General features: G+C 40.1%; 1 protein-coding gene across 1 annotated transcript in view; it reads left to right on the top strand.

Moving 5' to 3' along the window:
- xpo4 (exportin 4) overlaps positions 1-25,109 on the top strand; it is a 59,516-nt gene that overhangs the window by 2,908 nt on the left and 31,499 nt on the right. The window contains 6 exon segments of the mRNA XM_018704312.2: positions 812-917; positions 3,189-3,330; positions 4,160-4,298; positions 6,360-6,476; positions 6,596-6,749; positions 16,999-17,111. Coding sequence (XP_018559828.1) covers positions 812-917; positions 3,189-3,330; positions 4,160-4,298; positions 6,360-6,476; positions 6,596-6,749; positions 16,999-17,111 — 771 coding nt within the window.

Genomic DNA, 25,109 nt, shown 5'->3' with positions numbered 1-25,109 from the left:
TAACTATTTATTTAAGGTCAGTTGAACAGGACAATGCTTTGTGAATTTATTACATGACAAAGCACAGGGTTTGAATTACACTGGCGTCAGATGAGTTTCTGTCATTCAAAAACAACAGCAACATTTGTATGCAACAGTTTGGGCACTCTCTGGACAAAGTGACACTTTTCTCATTACATATAGAGATTGCTAATAGAAAAATATTCATTAATGCAACTTTAAAAGTGCATGTTATTGAAATTTAGATTTTATTTTTCATTTACTTTTACGTCGTATTAGAATCCTTATTTCTGGTATAAATCTTAGTGTGTTGTGTGTCATCATAGTATGCTTGAATTGTGTGTGTGTGTATGCGTGCGTGTGTGTGTGTGGTGTGCTCTCAGATAAAAGGGTCTTTTATTCCTCCGCTGCCTTCAGCCGCAGAGTTGCTTTTACTGCAATTAGGCCTGGAATGTGACTTTCCTGCTGAGCTGTATCATGGCGACACTCCTCAATAACTGTGTGTGTGTGTGTGTGTGTGTGTGTGTGTTGTTCATTTTCACTTTTGTTCATAGTACATTTGGAGCTGTAATGCCTTTTTTGTTATTGTAGAGGCTTTTCTGTTATTGGCTGTCTGGTTTGTACTTCATTTATAAAGTATTACTTCAGTGTTAATATCATGGTGTGTGATAGCAGCTGTCCTTTACGGTGTGGTTTTAAGTTCTAAGTTCTTTGCTCTGACAGACTTAATGTTCACTGTGCACTCTGAGCCACCATTGGAAAGGGAAGTGAAGTCTCACCTATAAATTCTAATTTTGTTTGTTTTTGACAGGCACCGCCGTCCATGGTCAGCACAGAACAGAGGCAGCATGCTGAACACGTATTCCTCTCCTTCAGGAAGTCCAAATCTCCTTTTGCCATCTGCAAGCACATCTTAGGTAACTGCTGACTTAATTATTAAGCCTGCATCACTTATTTTTAACATACACATTTTCTTTTATAAACATTTATTTACCCAAGAATGACAGTCTGAACAACATTCTCTTTAAAAAAATAGAGTAGAGAAGCTGTAGAGTTAGTCCATATGTGTATTGCTCAAAGTTTAAAGAGAGTAAAGTGTTTTGATTTCTTTTTAATTCCTTTTCATTCAAGTGTGTCCATTCAGCACTGATGTGGGCTTCAGCCACTGATGTTATTATCACAAACCTTCTGTTGTGATCTTTGAGTATAACACAAACATTTCTAATGTCATGGACCCCCATACAGACAGAATACACCTCTCCTGTGATCAGTTTGGTTCCATCTGAAAGGAGCTCTGGTTTCTGTCTGTATTGTAAGTGGTCATCTCCTGGGCCTGGGGCTTAGCTGCTGAAGATTCACGTCCACATATAGTGTTGTCGGTTGTCAGTTATTTTTATTTTGCTTGTGACCCTCTGGGACCTGTCCAAGGATCCTGGGCGTCCTCCGATCCCAGTTTAGGAGACATTGAAGTAGTCTACCGCAGCATCTCAACCTGATCTTGCATGCAGTTTAGAATCTGATAATTCACCTTCAACCAGGGAAAACCCCTGTCTAACTGGACACATTTCAGCTTTGGTATCTATCTGACATCTATCTTGACACGTGCAGCTGTCTGATCCAGTTGTGAAACAGCTGCTTGTAAGATCAGGTCTGTTCCACGTGATTGTGTATTGGGCTGATAGTGTTGCACAGCAGTACTGCGTCTGAGCAGATCCAGTGTAGCTGTTGTTTATTTTCACCAGGCTGGTGGTTCAGACAAGATGTAAGGCAGTACATCTTGTACTGAGACAAGTCACACAGGACTCCAGACAAGTAGCACTGATGCTCCTTACTGAAAATTTTAGAAGCACCAGCCCGGTTAAATCAACATTCAATGCAACACATATTTATTCCATCTTGACTGTGTTACTGATAAATGCTTTTGTAATAAGTAGACTATGTACAGAAATAACAATGTGTTGTTTTATTTTAAAGGAAAACTTTTTATTAAAATCTACATTTATGATTTAAGTTGCCCTTTAATCAGGCAGAAAATAAATGAATCCTACACATTTATGTGAGTGATCGACACTGTGTGCCACAAAAAATTAAAATCACAAAATATCATTGGTTAAACAAGACTTACAGTGAAGACACTTGAACTTTGGTTTGCTTATCCTCCCAAAGTCGGGGTGAAGCTGTAGAGATGGGTAGTACTGATTCTTTTTCATTACTAAATGGATGAATGTTTTTTAATTTATCGTTTAAAAAGCAAGGTCAGTCAGACTACATACAGACAGCTGTCCTTTTGGCTTGTTCTTAACATCTCAATATTAGCTAAACCAACACACTGTGTGTGTTGTGTTTAACATGTCTAGGAGACTGTGGACAGCTGTTAAAAATACAACTTCTCTAAATACTTGTTGAAGAAGTGGTTTGATGAAGGACTTGCTGGCCTTTACTTTTTATTGCACTTAGAACAGCAGGCGCAAGTGTCGTCAATTCGTGTTGTCTTAAATTCACCTGGTTCACCGCAACAGCTCCACCGGTGCTCCCACTCATACGATTTTGTCACATTGTCTCCAACTTTGTCCACAGTGTTTCCTCAGGTTATTTAATACTTACTGTCTCCAGATGATCATATCAAACAGTTGAATTACCTAGGGCTGCAACTCACTGATTTGTTGGTTGTTATCAGCAAACAGCCCAAGGTGATGTCTTCAGGCAGCTTTTTCTATTTGACCAACAGTTCCAAACCCAGAGATGTTTATTTTGCTACAACATAAGACTGAAAATTCCTTACATTGAGGAAGGCCGAACAATCAGATATTTGGCATTTTTGCTCACCATTGGACACAAATGATTAAGTGATTGTCAGTATAGGTTTTAGGAAATTGTGATTGTGAGAAATAGTGATTTGTCAGTATTTTTTGAACATTTCATAGATGAAATGGTTAATCAATTAATCAGCTGTAACCTTGTTCAATGTGTTTGGCATGTTCTGTTTATACTGTGGCTTTTTAAAGTATGCACTCTCTCTGCACTCTCATCCCTAAGCTGAACAATTAATGTGAACTTTTACTAGAGCAAGTGAGGTTAACGCAAAGTATGTAAATGGATTTATTTAGAACACAATACAACTTAAATGTCTCCTTGTCTTTCTCCCACCTTATATTGATCTTCTCTGCCTTTACTCTTTGCCTCTCCAGAGACCAGTAAGGTGGACTATGTGCTGTTCCAGGCAGCCACAGCCATCATGGAGGCCGTTGTGCGGGAGTGGATCCTGCTGGAGAAGACCAGCATCGAGTCGCTCCGGGCATTCCTCCTCACCTACGTCTTACAGAGACCCAAGTAAGTAGGGAAAAAAGAAAGAAAGAGGCATGATAAAACCTGTGCTGTATGTATGACCTGCATTGGTGAGTGGCAAGATTGGCAAGAACATTAATAGACCTCATCTCCTGTTACCTAAGTCTAAAGCACAGAAAACTGAGAGAGCCATTAGTATTCATCAACAAACCTTTTAAATTCCACAGATTTATTACCCAATTTGCTGAATATTGAAAATGTGAAAAATTTGGGTAGGATCACAGCAAGAGTGTATGAGCAGCGTTTAATTTGTTTGTGCAGATAATACTGATGCCATTCTTTCAATAATTTCAGCTTTTATGTGCAGAATGAGTTAGACAGTGGCATCGGACGCCCTGCAATTCTTTTTAACCAACTGGGGAGCTGAGCATTTACAAAATGAAATCTGGGCTGATGCTCATATTGAGCTGTGTCGTCGCGCGTCCACTGGTATAAACAACAAAGAGGAAGAGCACAGGTTGATTTGATATGCCTGGTACATCAGACACTGTAATCTGCCAGAGTCTCTGAGCTGATACAGAGACAAGTTACCAAAACTCTCTTCAACAAACAAACCAGACAGAGCTCTGTTTGATTAGACTGCACAAAAATGCAATAAAGTAAAGTTTTTTGTGTGATACTGTCCAAAGAAAACAGCTCTGCAGCTGTGATTGCACCCTCAGACTCTTTCACTTAATTTTTCTTCCTGTTCTCAGTCCCTGCAGTGGTCAGTGTTCAGCTCACCTCATACAATCTCTCATGTCACATTCACCGTACGTTTCTCAGCATCAGAGCTTCGATTAAATGATCGACCATCTCCCTCTGTTTCCTTCAGCCTGCAGAAGTATGTCCGTGAGCAGATCTTGCTGGCCGTGGCGGTCATCGTGAAGAGAGGCTCTCTCGACAAATCCATCAACTGTAAAAGCATCTTTCACGAGGTCGGACAGCTCATAAGCAGCGGGAACCCCACAGTGGTGAGAAAGACGTACTTCAGTCACAGATGTAGTGATTCAGATCTTTACAGTACATCATGTTTTTGTAATCAGTTCAAATTTTGACCATATACAAGACACATTATTAAATCATGAAAATGTTTTCCACAGTGTCAGTTAAACTGAAAGGAAACGCACTTGATTTATTTGAAGAAAAAAATGTGACAGTAAATCCACTTTTCCCTTTTTGTAATGATTCTGAAACTAAAACTGTGACACAAACGTTCATAATTTTGTATCATGGCGATATGGGAACCATGATACCCCACCCATCCTGCTATATGATGTTACTAATGTGACAAGACCATATCACAAATTCTAATTTTATTTAAAGTCAGGGCAAGCTGTGTCCTTTTTAAATATTACACCTTACACTTTTTTTATTGTCTTCCAACAGCGTCTGTCACATGACACACAAACCCCACAAAAACAAACTTACAAAAAATCAAATCTAAAATCTCTACCTCTACTACCTATATATTATTTTGTGCAATAACTATGTTGTCCATAGTCAGTGTTGTGTTGGTTCAGATTCAGGTAGGTGGAAAGACTTGGGGTCCAGATAAAAGACAAGACATTACAAAGAATGAATTAAATACAAAAGCACAAAAAGAAAAATTTCTGACACATCTAAAGCATTAGCTGAATGCCTGTTAGCAGAACTGGGTTAAAGCTTTGATCATATATATTATGTCTGTACCTTGATGGGACCACATTTGTGCCCCGGTTCCAGACTTTCTGCATGGGGTCTGGCTCAGATTACAGAGAGCTCAAGTCTGAAAATAAAAAAATGGCTCCAGGCATGTTCCTGTGGTTAGAAGAAAGTATAATGTGGAGTCCCGGTTTTCTTTGCTCATGCACTGAAAACAATTTTGTGTTTAGATCTTGTCACAATGCATTTTCATCATGGCATATTTTTGGCATTTGTTTCTTGTGAAGTGTTTGAGTGACTTTAATGATTAAGACAAGTCGCAAAAAGTGAGCATTGAATATGTATGAACTGCTTTTCTACATAAAAGCAAAACATTTGTTTAGTGTGTTGGCATGACTTCGTCTCAGTGCTGCTCTGTAAAATAAAACAAACTGGATGTCTCCTCTTAGTGCAGTAGGTGTCACTGTTTCATTTGTTAACTTAACCAAACCCCAAACCAGAAAAGGTCAACTGTGTGCAGGGGAGGGCTGAAAGTGCTGAAAGTTTAATTTCAATCATAGACTGCAACAGAAAAAAATGGAGACTGGGGTATAGTTGGCCAAGAAGGCTAATTTGATTAATCTGGTTTTCTCTGTCTGATGTTAAAAGGAAGACCTGTGTAAACTATTAGTTGATGATTTGATCAGTCTAAGCCGAAAAGCTCTTGCATGTGTCCAGTAGTCCTGCACGTGGTCCATCACTTAAATACACTTTATCTAGCATTGATTTAACACAGCATTTTGGTACATGCCTGAGCTTGTTTGTACGATTTTAGCCTGATGAAGGTCTCAAGACTGAAAGGTTGTATCCATAAAGCGATGTGTAAGAGAGTGCGCTGGGTTCTTTGTGTTTCTCAATTAGTGAGAAATTTAATTGATTGTTGAGTGATTTCTCAAGCAAAAAATGTCAAATATATGCTACAAATGTGAGGATTTGCTGCCTCTTATCTATCCATCTCAGCTTTCTATTATTGTAAATTGAATATCTTTGGGTTGGGTTTTGGACTGTTGGTCTGTAAAAGCAATGTCACATTTGTCTTAAATAAATTGTCCTCCCCATGCTTATTTTGGTTTTCTTAGATCATCACTGAGCTGTCTAACCACCAACCACATCATGGGACAGTTGAAAAAAAAAAATCAAGCTGCATACTAACTTTTTTCAGTTTACTGTAATGGCATATGATTTATTTATTATTGAGTATATTCAAAACTTACTTGGACCTAGTGGTACACAGTCTTTCTGCATGAAGCACATTCACGCTCTCTCCTTTTGGGGTCTTGACTGTTAAGTATTACTAATATCTCTTTCTATAACCTTTGACCTCTGTGATCACACAACCCTCTTTGCTGCAGCAAACGCTGGCCTGCTCCATCCTGACCGCTCTGCTCAGTGAGTTCTCCAGCTCCAGTAAAACCAGCAGCATCGGCCTCAGCATGGAGTTTCACGGCAGCTGCAAGCGTCTGTTCCAGGTTTGTTCCCCCACCTCATCTCCTTATCTAGTTACGGGTTAATTGCTTCTTCCTTTATTCATCACTTTTTATTTCCTGAATTCATCCATTTACTTCTTCATTCCCTCCCTCACTTCCAGGAGGAGGGCCTGCGTCAGATCTTCATGTTGACCATGGAGGTGCTGCAGGAGTTCAGCCGCCGAGAAAATCTCAGTGCCCAGATGTCGTCTGTCTTCCAGCGTTACCTGGCTCTGGCCAACCAGGTCCTCAGCTGGAACTTCCTGCCACCCAATCATATCCTTTCTTTGTCAGTGGCTGACCACCACTGAGGATTGTCACACCTAGCCTTGAAAGTTAAGGATCGTAAGTTCGAAGATTTCTAAATCTTGACACATTATTGGATCAATCCTGCGAGGTAATACAGGTTAGTCATTCACAGTACTTCACATTTATCATCATGGCTTGCCATTTCAGACGTTGGAATATTTGTTTCTGAAGAACATGTTATAATAATCAGACAATCCCAGGGGTCTTATTTTTGTAATTTTAGCTATCACTTTTGTCAGTCTGGGAGAAATCTTGCACCCTGACATTGCCACACTCCTATTAGGTAAGATGATCAGCTTCGTTTAACTGCTTTAACCGAATGAACCATTTCAATCCTACTGATTACAGTCATGACCCTGGTCTCTTTTCAGAGACAACTTTAAATTTTACCACCAAAATATCAGAATGAGTGTAAGAGACACTGAACCACACTTACAGAGGCATTTTTGCCTATTTTTTTTGAATACTCCACACCCACAAGTCTGAACCAAATCTGTGTCACCAGCCATTGCAGTGATATGGGGTAATTATAAAGTAAATTATAATTTGTTGAGGTTGTGTGAGGGTTGAGTCTGGTACAGACCAAAACTTACCTAAAGTAGCACTAACAAGGCTAAATGGTCCCACAGGTGGGATGGTTGTTAGGGTTAGAAAATATAAGTCAGTATAACATCCTCCTGTGTTGTAGTGTTGTACTTTGTGTGTTTGTCCCCTTGTAAGATACTTATCTGGGTGAATATGCACAAGTTATTTTGTGTAGATGAGTATGAACTGTCTCTACAATAGCTAATGCTGTGTGTGTGTGTGTTTGTAAGAGTGCACTCTACAAATATGTGATACCCAGGAATGTCTCAGCCCTGCAGTTTTGCTTTGTAGTCCATCTCTTGTGCACATATCCATATTATCTTTGCAGTTGGCCGCATTGTTGAGCGAACTTAGTCACTTAGTGTGTGTGTGTGTGTGTGTGTGTGGTGTGTGTGTGTGTGTGTGTGTGTGTGTGTTTCTGTTCAGGCTCATTACAGCCTAAATCCCAACCAGCCTGGCATCCTCTCTGCCTGTCTGAGCGGATCTGGAGTGGCGCTTGCTGCCAGCCAGGGCCATGTATCACTTTCAAAGAGGTGTCTGTGTGTCCATCCCCGTATCATTCCAGCAGCACACCACCCCTGCCTTGGCTTGTTGAGGCTCCCCTTGGTATGCCTGGCACGCTCACTTCAATATGTGTGTATTCTCAAAGGCACACTTTTACACATTGTGTGCACACTGTGTGTGTGTGTTTGTGTATTAGCTGTAGCAGTCAATTTTTAGACAACGGTTTAATTTTGTTTTAGTGTAGGGTGTGTGTATATGAAGCCATCAGAGCAGTTACATGTAGGGGAGCTTTCAGGTTGAGGTTAAAGCAGGATACTGTAGGCTTGAAAATCACATGAAATAACACAATATTGAATATCTTTAATTCAGTTACTACAGGTCTGATTCTTCAGGATTGATAGGATTGGTTGCATTGCACATTCAGTAAGGTGATATGATTATATAAACTGTGAGATGCTAGAAATGTACCAAGGCAACTTTCCCTTTAATATCTCAGGGTTTATGGCAGTTTACATGAAAAACCTGGATTTGTCAGGTATTTATTTTACTGTATTAGCCAAAAGAAGAACTTCCCCGAAGGGTTATTCATACCTACAAATGGTTTTTCAGTTGAATTCCCAGAAAATGTAGCATACCACCAATTTAGCACTGCCTACCTCTAACTTCATCACATCACAGTTATTTTTTTTCTAATTCTAATTCTAATTTGTCATATTTTCATGGTTAGTTAGCATTGAGAATTTTTAAGTGTGGCTGTCTGCAATCTGAAGATACCCTCATAAAATCATCAAGTAAAGTTCAGTGATTGTGAAACAAAGATATCTGGATAAATTGTAAATAAAATGAGGCCTGGTATTAGTTGTGTGCAAATAGAGCTGTAGTTCTCTGGTTTCTTGCTGTTGAGTTGTCACAAATGTTGAATGGACTGCCTCGGGCCATAGAAATAGCATATAAATTCTCAAATCAAGTGGCGTTCTGTGTGCATGTGAGTGTGTGAAGCCTACAAGTGTCTGGGCTGTTGTTGAAAAGGAGAACAGATTGATGAAGACCACTGGGAGGCCAGAATGAGTGTGGCCGCCTGTCTGCAAGTGTCACAACACGCCTGTCCCTGTGTGATGTGATGCGAACGTATGCCGGTATGGGTATCAAGGGGCCTCTCCTTAATTGCATGGCTGACAGCGGCTTGCCTTTCACGCACACGAATGCATACACTCGCACCCTCCTCAACCGGCTCAAAGATGCTTTTTAAAAAGCCTCCCTCCCTTTGGCGGAACCAAGCGGCATGCGTGTCATCTGTCCTCGCTGCCGTCTGAACCTTCGGCCCTTTTGGCTCTGGTGTCATCTGGTGGAGGCACGCTCCCCGGGCGTCGGTACGACACCGTGTCACTCCACACTGGGCTTGACTCTAGCCGGGGTCGTGGTCAGGCCTCGAGGCTGCGGCGGCAGTCAGGTGCTGTAAATGGCTGTCTGAGCTGACAGATAGATCATCCTGCATCCCCGCTGCCTCAATGATCCTGCACTAACCAGTGTATTTGGATACTTGTATGTTATTAGATGTCTTTGATATGTAAGGGAATCTCTATCAGTTGTGTTTCTTCAATAACCAGTGGGGCTTTGTTCTGAAGAAGTTTGTGTTTTCTCCCATCTGTTCTTTTCTTCACTAGAGAGGAATGTGTAGATTTCATGGTGTATCGACTCACTTAAACTCAAGTTGTTTCAAATTAAGGCATGGCCTCCCCCACGTCTTCCATTGGGGCACTCTCTTCATTTCCATCTGACTTGACTTGTATTTATATACTTTGTCATAAGAGAAGAAGAGAGAGACCTATTTAAATTTTTTTTTATTTTTAAAGAAGCATAATAAAAGTGGCATTAAAGGAGCAGTGTTGAGCAAGAACAGCGTACCCGGCAACCACACACAGTTGCTGCAATGAAATGCAATGGGCAATTGTTCGAAAAGATCCTTGTTGTTTAACCAGAAATATTGCTATATATATCGCTACCAGATTCCATCGATAAAAACAGTAAATTTACCAAGCAGACTACAGGAGCTGCTGGAATACTGCTGCCTTGACTCATTAGTATGTTCATGTTATTGTGTGACTTTAAGTGATGGAAGAGTTATTCAGATCTTTTACATAAGTAAAATTACCCCACACATAAGACAACATTTCATAAGACCTATTCCAAAGGTTTTTGTCCTGATCAATCATTTACACCCGAAAACACTTGAAAAATAAGGCCCAGTTTCAAATATACAGGAGTTATCCCTTGGCTTCTCTGAGCAACGGTTACCCTTCAGCAGCCTCTTCTGGAGTTATTCTTGTGACAACCGTCAGCCCAACACTTGCCTCAGCCTGGCTCAGTATTCTCATTAGCTGCTCAGAGGTCAATTTATGGGTATTGTGGCCTTCAGGTTAAGGTTAGGATTAGGAGTGTGTAAGCTGATGCTGGATGTTTGCCTTGGCCCTGACCTGTATGGAGAATCTTCAACTACTGCTGTCTAAACACAGGCGGTAGGGTATATATACAGATGGCTAATATGCTAATGGAAATTCAAGCGATGCATGTATCTTCTGAGCAGAAATTTTACATAGACACTCTCTCCTTTTGATTGCCTCCCAGGAAAATGGTATATTTTACGCTTTTAATTTTATTTCAGTACACTGAAGCTCATATCTCGCAGATTATCATAAGTAAAGGCACCGAAATATTCAGAGATATTTGCAAAAAATATTCCTTTCTTCTAGTAGATGTCCTTATTTCACTTTGTAAAACCTTAGACAAATATCTTACTTGTTAATAAAATTAACTGACAACAAACAGAGGTCTAACTCACCACGTTCATCCATAAATAATTACTTTCAAATATTAAAGAAAGAAGCTTTAAACACAGCAGCAATAACTGATATATTATTATTGCTGTATATTATTGCTTTAATTCAATAGATTGAACTAGACAACTGCTGTCTAAACAGATGGGGGCCAAACAGTAGAAAGAAATGGGGAAGGAACAGGAGGGGTGGGTTACTGAGGAGGTATTCCTGGACTGTTATTTCACATGGTGAGGCTGTGGGGGAGACTTAATGCAGGATATATCACTTAAACCCTACCACGCGCCTTAGCATAGTCGCTGCTTTTCTGCGCGCGGCCACTGGCAGACGCTCAGCCGGTCCTCCTGCGCAGCGGGTCCATCCTCAGCGAGGATCAACCATAATGAATAGAGGATACAGGAGAAGCTCGCTAATCCACGATCCTCGAGCATGAAGGTCATTCAAGCCTGCAAAATGTTCAGATTACTGGGATAGCCTGATCGTTGGCTATTTAAGGTGGTCATGAAATTAGATTAGATTAATTTGTGAAGTGTTTTGTGCAGCGTCTGCAAATTGTTGGCGAAAGTGGAGTTGGGAATGTGAAATGTGAAGTCGACTTAGATTTGATCCAGCCCTTTCATCACAAGTCACACAGACTTTGCATCAGTTAGCCATTTGCAAACCTTGCTGTTGTGTTTTTGAAATAATTTGCACCTTTTAAATTTGCCCCTGAGCATAAGAATGGTGAAAGGAAAAAGACCAAAACGGACAAAAAAGAGGGCGAGATTAATACACACCTCTGTATTAAAAAGAAATGAGTTGATTAGCAATATTGTCAAATACTGAAAATTATTATGGTAGGTTAAGTTTCAAGGATTTGCTAACTTATTTTTCTTTTTTTAACCACACTGTGAATAAAGGGAAACCAAAAGCTGACCAGAAAGATACAAAAAAATATATGGAATAATTTAATTTGAAATATGTCAACAGGAATTTGATGAATTGCCATGAAGTTTGGTTCAGACTGTCATGGTCCCCAGAGGATGAATCTTACTGACTTTAGTGTTCTTATGATGTTTCCTGTGGTGCCACTATGAGGCAGATATCTTTAGTTTTCAGTGAAATGACAGCTATCAGATGGTTTGCCATCAAGTTTGGTTTAAGATGAATCTTGATGTCCTCCTGGCTTTTCATCCCAATGTTATCATCAGATCAGCTCCCCCTTCAGGCAAGGGGAGTAATTACAGTCTGTGTTTGTCCTTGACAATAATCGCCTTACTTTTTAGGCTGTAATCCTTCCTCCTTCTGCCTCCAGCAATTCCAAGTGCTTTACAGTGTCATGGAAGTACATTAAAAAAGAGACATATCATCAGTATTGCACTGAAAAGAGAATAAGATTAAATCATTAAGAATAAGACATTAATACGACATTAAAATTGCATTGTTCCACAGGTGGGGAGCATAGTAACTAAAAGCTGCTTCGCCATGTTTGGTTGTGATTCTGGGAACATGGAGTAAACCTGTCCCAGATGACCTGAGGGATCTGTATGCTTTGTGGAGCACCACAAAGGATCAGAGATGTATTTAGGTCCAAGACCATTTAGTGCTGTATAGACAAGTTAAGAGGTTTTAAAATCTATCTTTTGACACACAGGAAGCCTATGCTATGATTGAAGGAGCAGTGTAATGTGCTCCACCTTTCTGGTGTTAGCGAGGACTCTGGCAGCAGTGATCCGAGTGAGCTGCAGCTGTCTGGTTGACTTTTAACTAAGATCTGTGAAGACACAATTACAATAGTCTAGCTGGTGAAATACAGAGAGATTTACCTGGAGCTGCTAGGCTTAATCAGTATTGTGTGAACTCATTTAGCAAGGTCTTGAATGTAACAGATGTTCATTTACATGTAAGTCCTGCACTCAAGCTTTAATATAAACTCTGTGACAAAAGCGACACAGATCAAATCTGTGAAGGTGCTGAATAAGAGTTCTGCAGTATTTAATTTATAGCTAGTTCACTATGTTAGCATGTGGTAACAAAACAAACAAACCCACAAAGATGATTTAGAATTTGGCCTTGAGACATTTTGTTTGGTTTTCTGATCCACATAGTTCAGTTTCTCTTGTACATTCAGAAAAGGGCTCAGCCCACATTTGCTGTTTTGTAGTTGTGCGGTTAGTTCATGCATAGCAACTCATGCTGAATTACAACCTGTGAAGGAAAGAATGATGACTTTTTATTACAACTATGTTCCCGTCATGCTTTGAAGTGGAGAGCTGTATGTCGATGCACATTACCTGGGCTAAGGTTCACATGCAAAACCATAAATACTGGATGGGCCAAGTGTCTGTCACTGAAGATGTGAAGTCTTCTTGCTTCGGTCAAGTCGTCATAAATAGAATCAGAGCAGGAAATTAAACTTGAAATGCTGTTTGTTACCCTGCCAAACAGACTGGGGGATCAGACAAACCTACCAGCAGCACTTTAATTGGCATTTGACTGGGGGCTGGTGTTAATTAAGGCACTACAGTGTGTGTTTATGTGTCTGTGTGCCTGCAAATTTGGCAACTGCAAGTGGGAACTCGGGGTGTGTGAATCTCTTCACTTGTGTTTTGATTTAAACTCTTGTGGTCAGTGGTTTACACTGGTTGTATATTCAGTCAGTCAAATGTGTTTGTGTGTGTGCTTGTTGTGTGTCTGTTTATCTGTCAGTCCGTCTTATCTTTCCAGTGGAAAATTGACGTGTCACATTAGTTATTCTTGAGCCTGCTGGAAGGGTTGAGATAGTAGCAGGTGATGTCTTTTAAAAACCCACCAAACCACAGCCCACATGTCCTAGTCACTCTGCGTACATTACTCATCCTGGAGGCATGCACACTTCACACACACACACACACACACACACACACACACACACACACACACACACACACACACACACACACACACTCACTCACTCACTCACTCACTCTCACACTCACACACACAGTCCGTCTATTTTTCTTTTTTTAAAAACAGTGTGGCTGAGGTTGTAAATTCAGTTGTCGGCTCAGCAAGTAGATTTTCCTCTGAATTCAAGAACCTGAACTTAAACTAAGTGAACACTTAACAGTAACAGTAAGTAGTCAGGGGAGGTATTTTAAACTGTCTTCATATGTTCATATGAGTGATTCAGAGAACTGAAACAAATGCAGTCATCATTTCTTTGTCAAGCAATACATGTTGCACACAGTACATCTTTATTTAAACCCAGGGAAAACTACTTAAAAATAACTGATGATATCTGAATAACCTGGTTTTGTCACTTTCTGGCCATCTTAGTCCTCTATGAGAATAAATTGAATATTTTTTAGGTTTTTGACTGTTGATCAGATCAAACACCAATTTGAAGATTTGGGCTTTGGGAAATAGTGTTGGGTGCATTTTACAATAATAGTTAATCAGATGATCAACAAAATAATCAATAATGAAAATGATCATGTTGCAGTCCTTCAGTTGCCATTCTGACGCAAATTCAGTTTTAGAAGACTTGGAAACTATTAATTTGCATCACAAAATTAAGAAATAGCTCCTCTTAGCCTCTTTGAAGACTAGAAGAATAAAGAATAGTGATTTGGTTCTTAAATTCTGCTCGTAAATATATTTTTTTAAATTTACATTGATGATACTAATAATTTTGTTTTCCCTTCTTTGGTGTGATGACCTGTCAGAGACATTTTATAGCTCTGTCCATCTGTGGAAAATAGTTGAAGTAGCTGTGTAGTTATCATTCCTGAGGTCTCATGTGAGTTTTGTCTCAGTCATATGATCTTTAGGAAGGTTTGTACAACCTCTGTCACCAAGGTGGTCCCTCCCTGAGGAGACGGCCTCCGTCTGCACAGGTTTCAGGACTGGGTCGGTGTCTCTCTCTGTCCTCATGTTACATTTTATTCTGTCGTGCCTGTCAGGGATCTGTGAAGTAAAAGCCAGACATGTCTACATTTTCATTTTAATCTGGTTGATTTTGTGAAAGTTGCATCAAGACAGACATGAAAGTTGCAGACCAAGAGGACTTAAAAGCAACTGAAATATTTCATAAGCAAAGACCAAAAAAAGAGAAAAAAAGAAAATGAAACCAGGGGAAACAAGTACCCTTGCATACCAAAACAAATGAGCATGAACTTACTCATATTGTAGCTCTCTTCTTACTTTTCCCGATCCTTTTCCTATTCTGTCTTTTTAGAAAGGTTCAGTTAGAGGTCCTCTGCTCCACCAACTATTTTTAACGAGGCCTGAAAGCCAAGCATTGGGACGGACACACATGTACACACATACACAATCCCACAGACCCTTAGACAGGTGCCAACTTTTGTGCCGAAAAGTGTGGTGTGGTGTGTTGTGGTGGGGTGTGTGCATGGGGAGTGACTGTAGGCTGGTGTCGGAGGAATGCTTGACCTCGCCGGCCTCTGCCGCTGTTTGGCTTTGATCGGACATTCCTCTGGAAGGTTCCTCCTTCTGCTGTCACTGAGGCGCAGGGCAGTGATACGGCTTTTGTGTGTGTTTTTATGTGTTTTGTGTGCGATGGAAAATAGAAAGTGAGTCTTTTTTTCTTTTTTTTTAAATATTTGATTTATGTTTTTTACAAGCTAACAAAGGGGGGACAAACATGTGCAGAGTGCAAGTATTGGTAGTATTAGTGGTACTAGTAGAAGTTAATCATTGGTAAAGTACTGTTTAACCCAGTGGTCAGTCATTACAAACTCATGCTGTGCAAACAAGTCAGGTTAAAATGTAGTGAAACATAGAAAATGATGCACACAATATCTTTAATATTTCTATTTGATGTAAAGATTCAGGCATAGATATCATGGCACTTTGAGTTTGAATTAGAGCTGGAGAATTGAATTGAATTTGAGTTGAAGATATATTCTTAAGATATGTTTGTATTTCCTAAAAATAAAGTCAGGAAAACATCTGGTGATCTTTGTGTGCAGTCAGTAGATTTGTGAAGTGTTTCAGGATGAAGTGTTCATCAGGAGATTGTTGTGAGGACAAGTTTTTTGGGAGAAAGTATAGAGAGTGTTGTGGCTTTGTAAGATGCTTTGATTTGGGGTGTGTGTGTGTTTTGTGGGGATGAAGAGTGAGGAAAGCCTAATTTGGTGAAAAGTGAGTAAAAAGAGTAGTACGGGGATTGTTCTTGATGAGAGAAGGGAAAAGCAGTTGTGGGTGTGTTTGGGAGTCTTTGAGTAAGGACAGGAAGTGCTGTGGCCATGTGGGGAGAAAGTGTGTGTTGTGGGTTTGTGAAAAAGCTTGTTGTGGGTGTAGAGAGAGTCTTAAATAAGGAGAGTGTGTAGGCTCAATTGGGAGAGAGAGAAAAGGGATGAAAGCAGTTAAGATTAATAAGTTCTTGTAGTTGTGTGGTGTGTTGTGGGTTTAGATGAAGGTTTAAATCAGGAGAAAGTATATTACATGGGCAAGGAGAGGCACCATCTTGTTAGGATAAAGAAAAAGACATTGGAAAGTGTCAAGACGAAAAAGACTTGATAATGTGAGAAGGTTGAAGGGAGAAGTGATTGTTATGGGGGACGAAAAAGAGCCTTGCTTTGGTCTTGGAAAGCAGTCAGGAGGAGAGACAAGTTATTGGCTAAGGAGGGAGAGGGAGTGTTTCAGTGCAGTAAGGAGTCTCGAGGACGTCTTGTAGAGGAGTGGACAAAGAGGCAGAGTAATGCAGAGTCTCGATTGGCTGCTGCAAGAGCGAGCGTCTTAAGATCTTGAGGAAACAGAGGAGAGAAATCCGAGTGTGCGTGAGGAGGGAGTTCTGGTAGGAAGAGAGGTGAACGAGAGGACAAGGAGGGAAAGAGGGTGTCAGGCGAGTTAGAGAGTAAAGACTGGAAAAGATAAAAGTCGGAAACACAACAGAGGAAGGAGGAGAGGAAAAGTTGGACAAGAAGGTGAGAAAGAAGGCAAGAGTTTATACGAGGGTGAAAACTGGCAAGTGAAGAGCAGACGAGGGAGAAAGAGAAGGAAGAGAGGACAAAGCAACCAAGGAAGGGAGAGTGAGAAATTAGAAAATCTAAAAAATCTTTTGTGGAATAAAGATTGACAAGGTTAATGAGAGGGAGAGCTGGTTAACAAGTGACTTACAAGTCTCTGCTGCCAGCCACAAGAAACCAAAGACTCACACACAAAGACCAAAATATCCAATTGAGAGGGAGCTTAGTGACAGGAGCTGGTGTTTTTGTGTGTGGCACTCCTCCTCCTCCTGCTCCTCCTCCTGCTCCTGCTCTTCCTCCCCCTCTTCTACATGCTGTTGTTGGCCTTAACTGGCGGCGGGTCACTGGGGCGCCACTACATCGCCATGTTCGAGGCCACACAGAACGTCACGCTCAAGCCTACGGAGTCCTGGAGGGAAGCGCTGCTGGACACCCGCGTCATGGACCTCTTCTTCACTGTGAGTATCCCATCCATCATTGATGTGTTCATCTTTCTCAGGAGGTATTTTACAGCTCCTGAAAAAAAGCTACAAAAATGTCTCAGATAACTTTCTTTGCACCTTGAAATTCAAGTATTGAATTTTGAAGTTGTGAGTTCTTGTTGTGCAGTTTTTCAAGTATGAAATTTTCAGAATTTACAGTGGTTTTGAATTTTTTTGCTTTTGTTTCACTGATGAAATTACTAAATTGCTTTCATTTTATGCGGCATCACGAAAAAGGAAAACCATTAAGTTAACTTGACAAAACCTTGAGACGCCTTGCTTTCTGCTGTACTTTATATTTCACCATGTCAGTGAATCGCCATCTGTCTGTATCTCCCTCTGTTTTCCATCCGTTCATATCTCTCTGTCATGGAAGTCACTGCTCAGGCTTTTCATCCAAGTAAAGTCTTTCCTGTCTCGTATATTTCCATTAGAGTTTTCATGTGTCCTGCTTTACCCTTTCTTCCCCCTCAGTTTTTTTTCCTGACCTCTAGATGGTGGTTTATTTATGATAAACAAAGAAAGACAGTTTGCCTTTTCATGTTGGGCAAAGAAATCTCACTTGACCTCGTCGTTTTGGCAAATCTTAGGTTTTTACTGCTTTCGTGGGTTTCTTAAATGCACCATTAAGTAGATTTATGGGTGCTTTGCAGTGGGGTCGTGTTATTGTGTTACTGTCCAGAGGACCGCCCGGTGAAGTAAATGTGTATTTTTGTGCAGTGACTTGTGTGTTTAAAGAGGTCGGCCCACGCTGGCTGCGCAAACTGTGTGGAGGGAAAGTGTGGAACAAACCGGTCAACTCTTCTTCCATTCAGCATCCATCCAAATCCTCCAGCTGCCCATCGTCAGATACTGATCCACTGCTCTGCCTTTTAGCTGCCTTTTGCCATATACTGCTCCCTTCCTTTAGACTTTACCTTCCACTACCTGCTGCACTCCCACAAACACCTACCTTTCATCTTTCAGTCTACAGTTGTACTTGTTGTTTTGGTTCATGTTTCACTACCCTAGCCTTGTTAGTCAACCATTACTGCTTAAGTAACTGCTATTTCCAAATACTGTTGTTTCATACAACAGCATTTTAGGGCCATTTTAAGTTAAAGAAATTGGGCATAAATTTACAAGAAAAAGCTCTCAAATTTTTGAGTAAAAAATGTGAAGAGTCTCTAGGATTATTGTGAGAAAAAAACTCAAAGAAAAAGAAAAAAATCTCCAAAATTATATCATCACAATCTGAGAAAAACTTCAGGGAACCATCATCGCTTCAATTTGCAAGGTTGGATTAATCTCATCACTCCACAGATGCTGGCAGTAAACAGGGAGTGCCACATTAAATCACCAAAGCGCATTTCCTGATTGCTTAAATCAGATTGTGAAGTTATATTACATATAAAGTATAATAATTAAAGCATGTTATATGGTGAGGGTCAGAGGTGTGGTGATTAAGTCTTGCAAATTTTTAGGACTTCCTGTAATTACAGTCATAATTACGAGATTTATGACTGGAATTCTGATTTTGTTTCTTTGAATACTGACACCTCTCCTTTCTTTCTTTCTTTCTTTCTTTCTGTCCCTACAACGTCACTAACATACCACTGTAGCTCTGTGATTTTTCCCTCCTTCAAGACCTTTTCTCTTGCAAAAACCTGCTGACACATTATAGCCCTTTTCAGCCAAATACTGCTCCATTACCCCAACCTTCATCTGTCTTGTGCAAAAGAGTGTCATACTGCTCCATCACCTTCCTGTCTTTCTACTTCTACTCAAGCCTCACTCTACCAACTGCATGCACATTGCCAAACAGTCATCCACACACATGGCCTTTTGGGTATTGATGCATGGCAACAGACAGAGGCATTAGGCATCATTGGCTAGAGTCAGCCCTGATCAGGGTGATTCAGCATGCTGAGTGAGCTGTTTGAGTGTCATGATTTGTGTGGTTTACACATATTATTTTTGCCTTTTGTTGTGTCAAAAGCAAAACACAAAGCATATTCTTAATTTATATTCCTTTTGTGTGATATGAGAGTTAAATCAGAAGAGTAAAGATAGAGACATATAGTTGGTATAGTGCATACAGTCAAGTGCAACTTTTAACAGATGATATGAGACGACCCATCAGTTTATGTTTTCTTCGACTGTTTGTTTGAAGTTGTCTTGGTGAGTCAGTGCTCTAACCTGCCTGCTACTAATTTCTGCTCCACTTCAACTTAATCACATATATCTGTTGCCAAATACTGCTTCCTGAGCACCAATTGTACCTGTAATTTTTGTAAGGCCAACCCTAGCATTCGTCTTGGGATACTCATATAAAGGCAGAAACTTTACTGCTTGGGGTTGAGTTTGTTGTCCAACAGTTTCATCAGGAAGTAGTAGTAAATAATGAGATAAAGTTTTTTGTATTAATTCTATTTCGTAAACAGATGCTCAATGGAAACTGTTTTTGTGTCCCTGTGGTTGCGTTTGTAAAATAACTTGTAGGGAAGTTTATGCTCTGTTGCGTACCTTTATTTGGACAAAAGAGAGAAGCTTTGCTATGCTTTCAGTTTGGACATCTGAACATTCATTTTATATTATTGTTTTTTAATTAAATCTCTTGCAAATATAGATCTAAAACCAAAAAGCAGTTCAATGAGGTCATTTTATTTAACATGTGATACGCATGTTGTGATAAAAATACCCATTCATTTAATTGTTTAATCATTATTTTTTAAAGTTTGTTTTGTATTTATTTTGTTGGTTAAATACACTGAAGGCACGACTTTTTGCTCTCCAGCTCCCACTGTAATCATCTATAGTTTGTCTAGAAGATCACAAGGTGCTTTTCTCTGTGGAAATGTTTGTTGGCATCTTTTATTCAGCTTCAGGAACAGAAAAACTGAATCAAAATTTTTGAGTGTCTCTGTTGCTGTGCTTGGTGTTTGCTTTTTGCACCCAATAGTAAAAACAAAAATTATATTCAGCACCAAGTCTACATGCGTTTCTCTTTTGATTGATTTAATTTATTAGTTTTCACTGATTGCATACTTTCCCTGTGGTGGGGCCTTTCATTACTGTCTGTACTTATTATAGAAACAGTTGAGAACTACTGAAACAATCATTTCTTTTGTTGCAGACACAAATTTTTTTCCACTGCTGTGCCTGATAATCACTGATAGTCTTAATGTTTATGCAGCTGAAAAAAGTTTTCAGTCTGATTGTCTTGATTGTCAATTCTCAAAGCAATCACAAATAACTAGTCGACTCTAAGCAGTAAATGTAATCAGAGATTAATACACAATGCACACAGGCCCCTAATCAAGGATTTGATTGGCCAATCGCCTCAGTTTGGCATGAATAAAAATGTTTGTCATTTTTCGGTCGGTTCTCTTTGCTGCTGGAATCTGCAGGATGTGTTTTGTGTTGGTTTCAGTTTTCAGGCCTCTAGTCTCATCTCCAGCTCCGGTATTTCTAGTAGCTCAACTGTTTGTTATTGTAAGGCTGCTGTGGCGCTGTCAGCTGTCTGTGTGTGTGTGTGTGTGTGTGTGTGTGTGTGTGTGTGTGTGTGTGTGTGTTACAGCATCCTCCTGCTTGTGTGCATTTTTGTGTGTTGGCACATATCTGTCTCTGTGGGACAGTGTAAGTTTGAGCTTGTGTAGTGTGTATTTGTTTGTACTCTCTGCATGGATCTGTGTTGTGCCTGTGTGTTTTTATGTAGTGTGTGTGTGTGTGTGTGTGTGTCTGTGTGTGTTTATTCTATTTAATGGGGTCCTCTGCTGTCTCAGCTGCTGTCTCTCCTCAGCTGTGAGGGGTAACAGGCTGGCCAGGGGGTGGTGGTGGTGGTGGTGGGGGTATGTATGTGTGTTGTTGAGGGGGTGCTCAGAGACACGCGCCATCAGGGTCACAGTCCACAGCAAACCAGTGGCAGGATTAGAGCCCGGCCCCAGGATTAGGGGCCCCTGTTAACAACCACAGTAACCCACCCATCATACATATACACACACAAAGACACATCACCCTGCTGAGGGGCTCTGGGGAGTTTTCGTTCCTCTGTGGGTGGGTGTCTGTCAGTCTCCCATTAACTGGCTCCAGTGCTCCCTCACATATTAGTGCTGTGTGTAAACGGGAGGCTGCTGTCAGTTTCTTCAGCCAAGAGGTTTGGTTTGGTTGATGATAAGAGACTTCTCACTGCACATAATTCATTGTTATTACAACTTGGGTTCAGATTTTCACAGTTTTGCTCATAATTCTTGTCAGTAATGCAGTTGTATGTGGTAATTGTAGGGGTAAGTCATATATTACTACAACATATTACAAGTGAAAAGAAGGAAGTACAAACCTTGGAGCAAACAGACATTAAAAATGAGCTGTCCTTCAAATGTTCTGTTAGTTTTTATTTCATGAACTTAAAATGTAATTGTGAGATGATGTGAAGTTTGAGCACGGGGGTTGAAATATTCTGCTTTGGGGTTTTGTGGTAGCCAGAGGGAAGAATGGATTCCACTAAATATCAACAAATTGTGGATGAAGTGGATGTCCTGCAGTAATTCAAGAAAGTGAAACTGAAGAGTGTCTGGCTTTTATAACAGCACAATGATCCAAAGCAGACCTCAAAATGCACCGTGAACTGCTTCAAACAGCAACACAAGCACAAGGTTTTGGAATGGCTATCCCAGTCCCTTGACCTCAATATCATTGAAAATCTGTGGGTAGATCTTGAACAGCCCAAAAATGTCTTTGCTTGAAGTGATCTGCAGGAAAAGTGGCTGAAAATTCACAATTAAAGAATAGAAAGAATCCTAGCTGGCGACAGAAAGAGTTTGCAAGCTGTAATCTCTGCCAAAGTGGGGGATTATTGTTTTTAAATTCATGATTTGAAAAATAACAGTGCATTAATATTTGAAGGCGCATTATTAATGTATATTTGCTGCTGGACTACTTTCTTCTTTAAATATCAAAAATCAACAAAATACATGATTTGCCCAGGGTCTGCCAAACATTTTCAAACAAGTGCAGTTAAGTGGTTGAGATCTGGGAACAGCGCAACATCACTCACTGTTAAGAAGAAATACAAGCTGTCAGATGATGAGGCAGATTTTTGACCTCATGGTTAAACTTCTGACCTGCTGTACTTACCATAGTTGTACATGCTTACTGTGTCCCTGTGCAAATAGATATTATTAGTTTTACATCTCAGCTGTGCTCACTCTGTTTGACCTTGAACATATTTAGTTTAGATAATATGACAAAACTGTTAGCTTGTATACAACCTGCCTAATCATCTCACAGCTTTCTTTTTTTTCATTCACTTTTTGCCATTTTATGGGGAAGATACTGAGAGAGAGAGATCTCAGGAGATGAGGGGAAGAGACACTGTAGTACATGGTGCTATAAAAGGTGCTACAAAGGTGCTATATGCTGTTTTTTTCTACCTCTTCATAGCTAACGTTAGCATTAACAGCCATTTATTCACCAGCAAGAAACGTTGCAAGTTCAGCATCAAACTTCATTCCTTCACTTGTCAAGAGTTGTCTCCGGCAGTGGAACACCATGCTAGTGTTAACTCTTGTTTTGCTTCTATTTCTGTCACTTCTTCTCTTCTACTCAAGTTATAATGCTAACCAGCTACTACCATGCTGACCCAACAATGTTTCCAGTCTGCCCTCATTCCAACATGAGAGGATGAAGAAGTAGTGCTGTCCAGAGGGCGTACTCTAACATTTCGGCTTGTATATGTAACAATGGCTGAAGCTCTTGGTAAATAAGCAGCTAACGTTAATGCTAATGTTAGCTGTGGAGTGATAGCAAAAACTTATAGCACCTTTAAACCACAGGCCAACCAGGGTGCCCCTGTGGAGTGTGGTGATTTAGCTGTAGTCACAGATATCAGCAGTTACAACAGGGAGTACTGTATTGTAGCTACTAGAAATTACGACCAAAACTATAAAAAGACACTTAATAAACTGGAAGTTTCCTGTAATTAGCAACCAATTGTAATCATGTGGATATAAGGTTTTAAATATCGAACATGACTAACATCACAAGGATTCCTCAAATCAGTCTGCAGTTTCACTGACAATAATCACAATCAGTCTACAAACCACTGAGAGAACACTGGAGCCAGACCCCCAACTGACAGGACAAGCACATACTTTGGAAATCAGCTCAATAATTATGCAGTGTGTAGCAGCCATTTTGCTGCTGAAAAGATGCTCCAGTGTCAAGTGTGACTCAGACCCCCCCAGGGGGGTTTGTAGAAAAATCACTTGTCTCCTTTCTACTTTAGCCAATGACAGTTACACAGCTCTGAGATTCTGGGATGGGGGTGATTGAAGATGGATGGAGCAATGAGGAGAAGAATGAAAGATGGGAAGGAAATAAAAGAATAAAAAAAAAACTGGTGGTGGACTGAGTGGAGGAGAAAGCAAGAAGAAAATGAAACAAGGGATGCAGGAATAGAGCAGGGTATATAATTTTAACAGGGAGACAATGAAAAAAAAATGGAGCAGAGAAATACAATTTAGAGAGAGAGAGAGAAAAGTGAATGCAATTTTCAGAAGAGTGAGGGCTTTGACGATAAATGGGCCATAGGAGATTGAAAAGGAAAAAGACCATGTTGATAGTTGGCCTCCTTCAGAATAAACCCACTCCATTTTTTTGTCAATTTAACACCTCGTGATCACAGCGCACAACCCCACTCCAACCCGAAGAAGAAAAAGAGAGTGCACGAAAGCACACACAAGGCTGAGGCAGCTGTAATTTTGGCCTTCGCCGTGTGTTTTTGTTTGTTTATGTTTCTCTGGGTTTTCAATTTCAGCTTGGCTCTGAGTGGTTAGAGAGCAGAGTCAAATTGTGATTGAGTGTGTACCCACATGCAAACACAAACCATACTTTATTGTCAGATGCATCTAGTTTATTTCATGGCATCAAATGGACATGTACACGTACACACGACAGTAACGCTGCAAACACACGTTATACACACACACAGACACACACACAGACAGTTGCTTGCTCGCTTACTCTGGACATAACAGAAATACACATCCACTAGCTCAGCCTTAAATATAAACGTCCTTACACAAACACACACACACAAATGTTTGTACTGCTACACTTATGGAGGCCTTCACTGACATTAGTGCTACAATGACTGATCAACAGGAAATTAGTTGGCAACTATGATCAACTAATTGTCACAAGCAAAAAATGAAAATAAAAAAGTCCAAAAACTTGATAATTGCAGGGTGTGAAATGTGAAAATTTGCCTCTGTCCCAGTTTTGCATCATAATAAATTGAATACGGTTGGGTTTTGAGCTGTTGGTCGTCGCTGTTTTGTAATGTTTTATTGGCCAAACAACGAATCGGGAAAATAATTAGCAGATTAATCAATAGCAAAATAATCAATTTTTGCTTATTGACATAAGATTCTTCATGCCTAAAATTGAATTTATAGTTGTGGATCAAGGGGCTAACGTTCTTCGTCCTCTCATGTTGGACTGAGGGCAGACTCGCTGTTGCCTCTTGAGGTACAAAGTCGTGTTGCAAGACAGGACAGATGGAGGCTAGCTGGTTAGCATGCTAACTTCAGTCAATGTGTTTGCAGCACAATACATAGATGTCTTTGACATAACAGCTCTTCACATTCTGTTGATAATTAAAAAATTTTGGAATGTTTTAAAGTAAAATACCTACATGTAGCACCTTTAATGGCAATTTTGACACGTCTTGCACAAATACAACACTTTTGTCATTCATATTTCATTCACCAGAACAGTGAAAAAATAAACACTCTACTATGGCTATCAGTGCTTTCTTAATTGAATTACCAGAAAATGTACTGTATTATGATATACAGTATATTGCCATTGTGATTTAAAAAAAAAAGTCATACAAGAGGAGAGAGGCCCATCCCCTGGTCCTCACAAAGATAGAAGCACAAGAGCACACATGCTAAAGCATTTTGTTTTTACCAAGTAAACACAATCAGTGTG

This window comes from Lates calcarifer, linkage group LG1, assembly GCF_001640805.2.
Source record: "Lates calcarifer isolate ASB-BC8 linkage group LG1, TLL_Latcal_v3, whole genome shotgun sequence".
In the NCBI taxonomy this organism is placed as follows: Eukaryota; Metazoa; Chordata; class Actinopteri; family Centropomidae; genus Lates; species Lates calcarifer.
The sequence above is the reverse complement of the archived record's forward strand: the minus strand, read 5'-3'. Positions and strand labels throughout refer to the sequence as shown.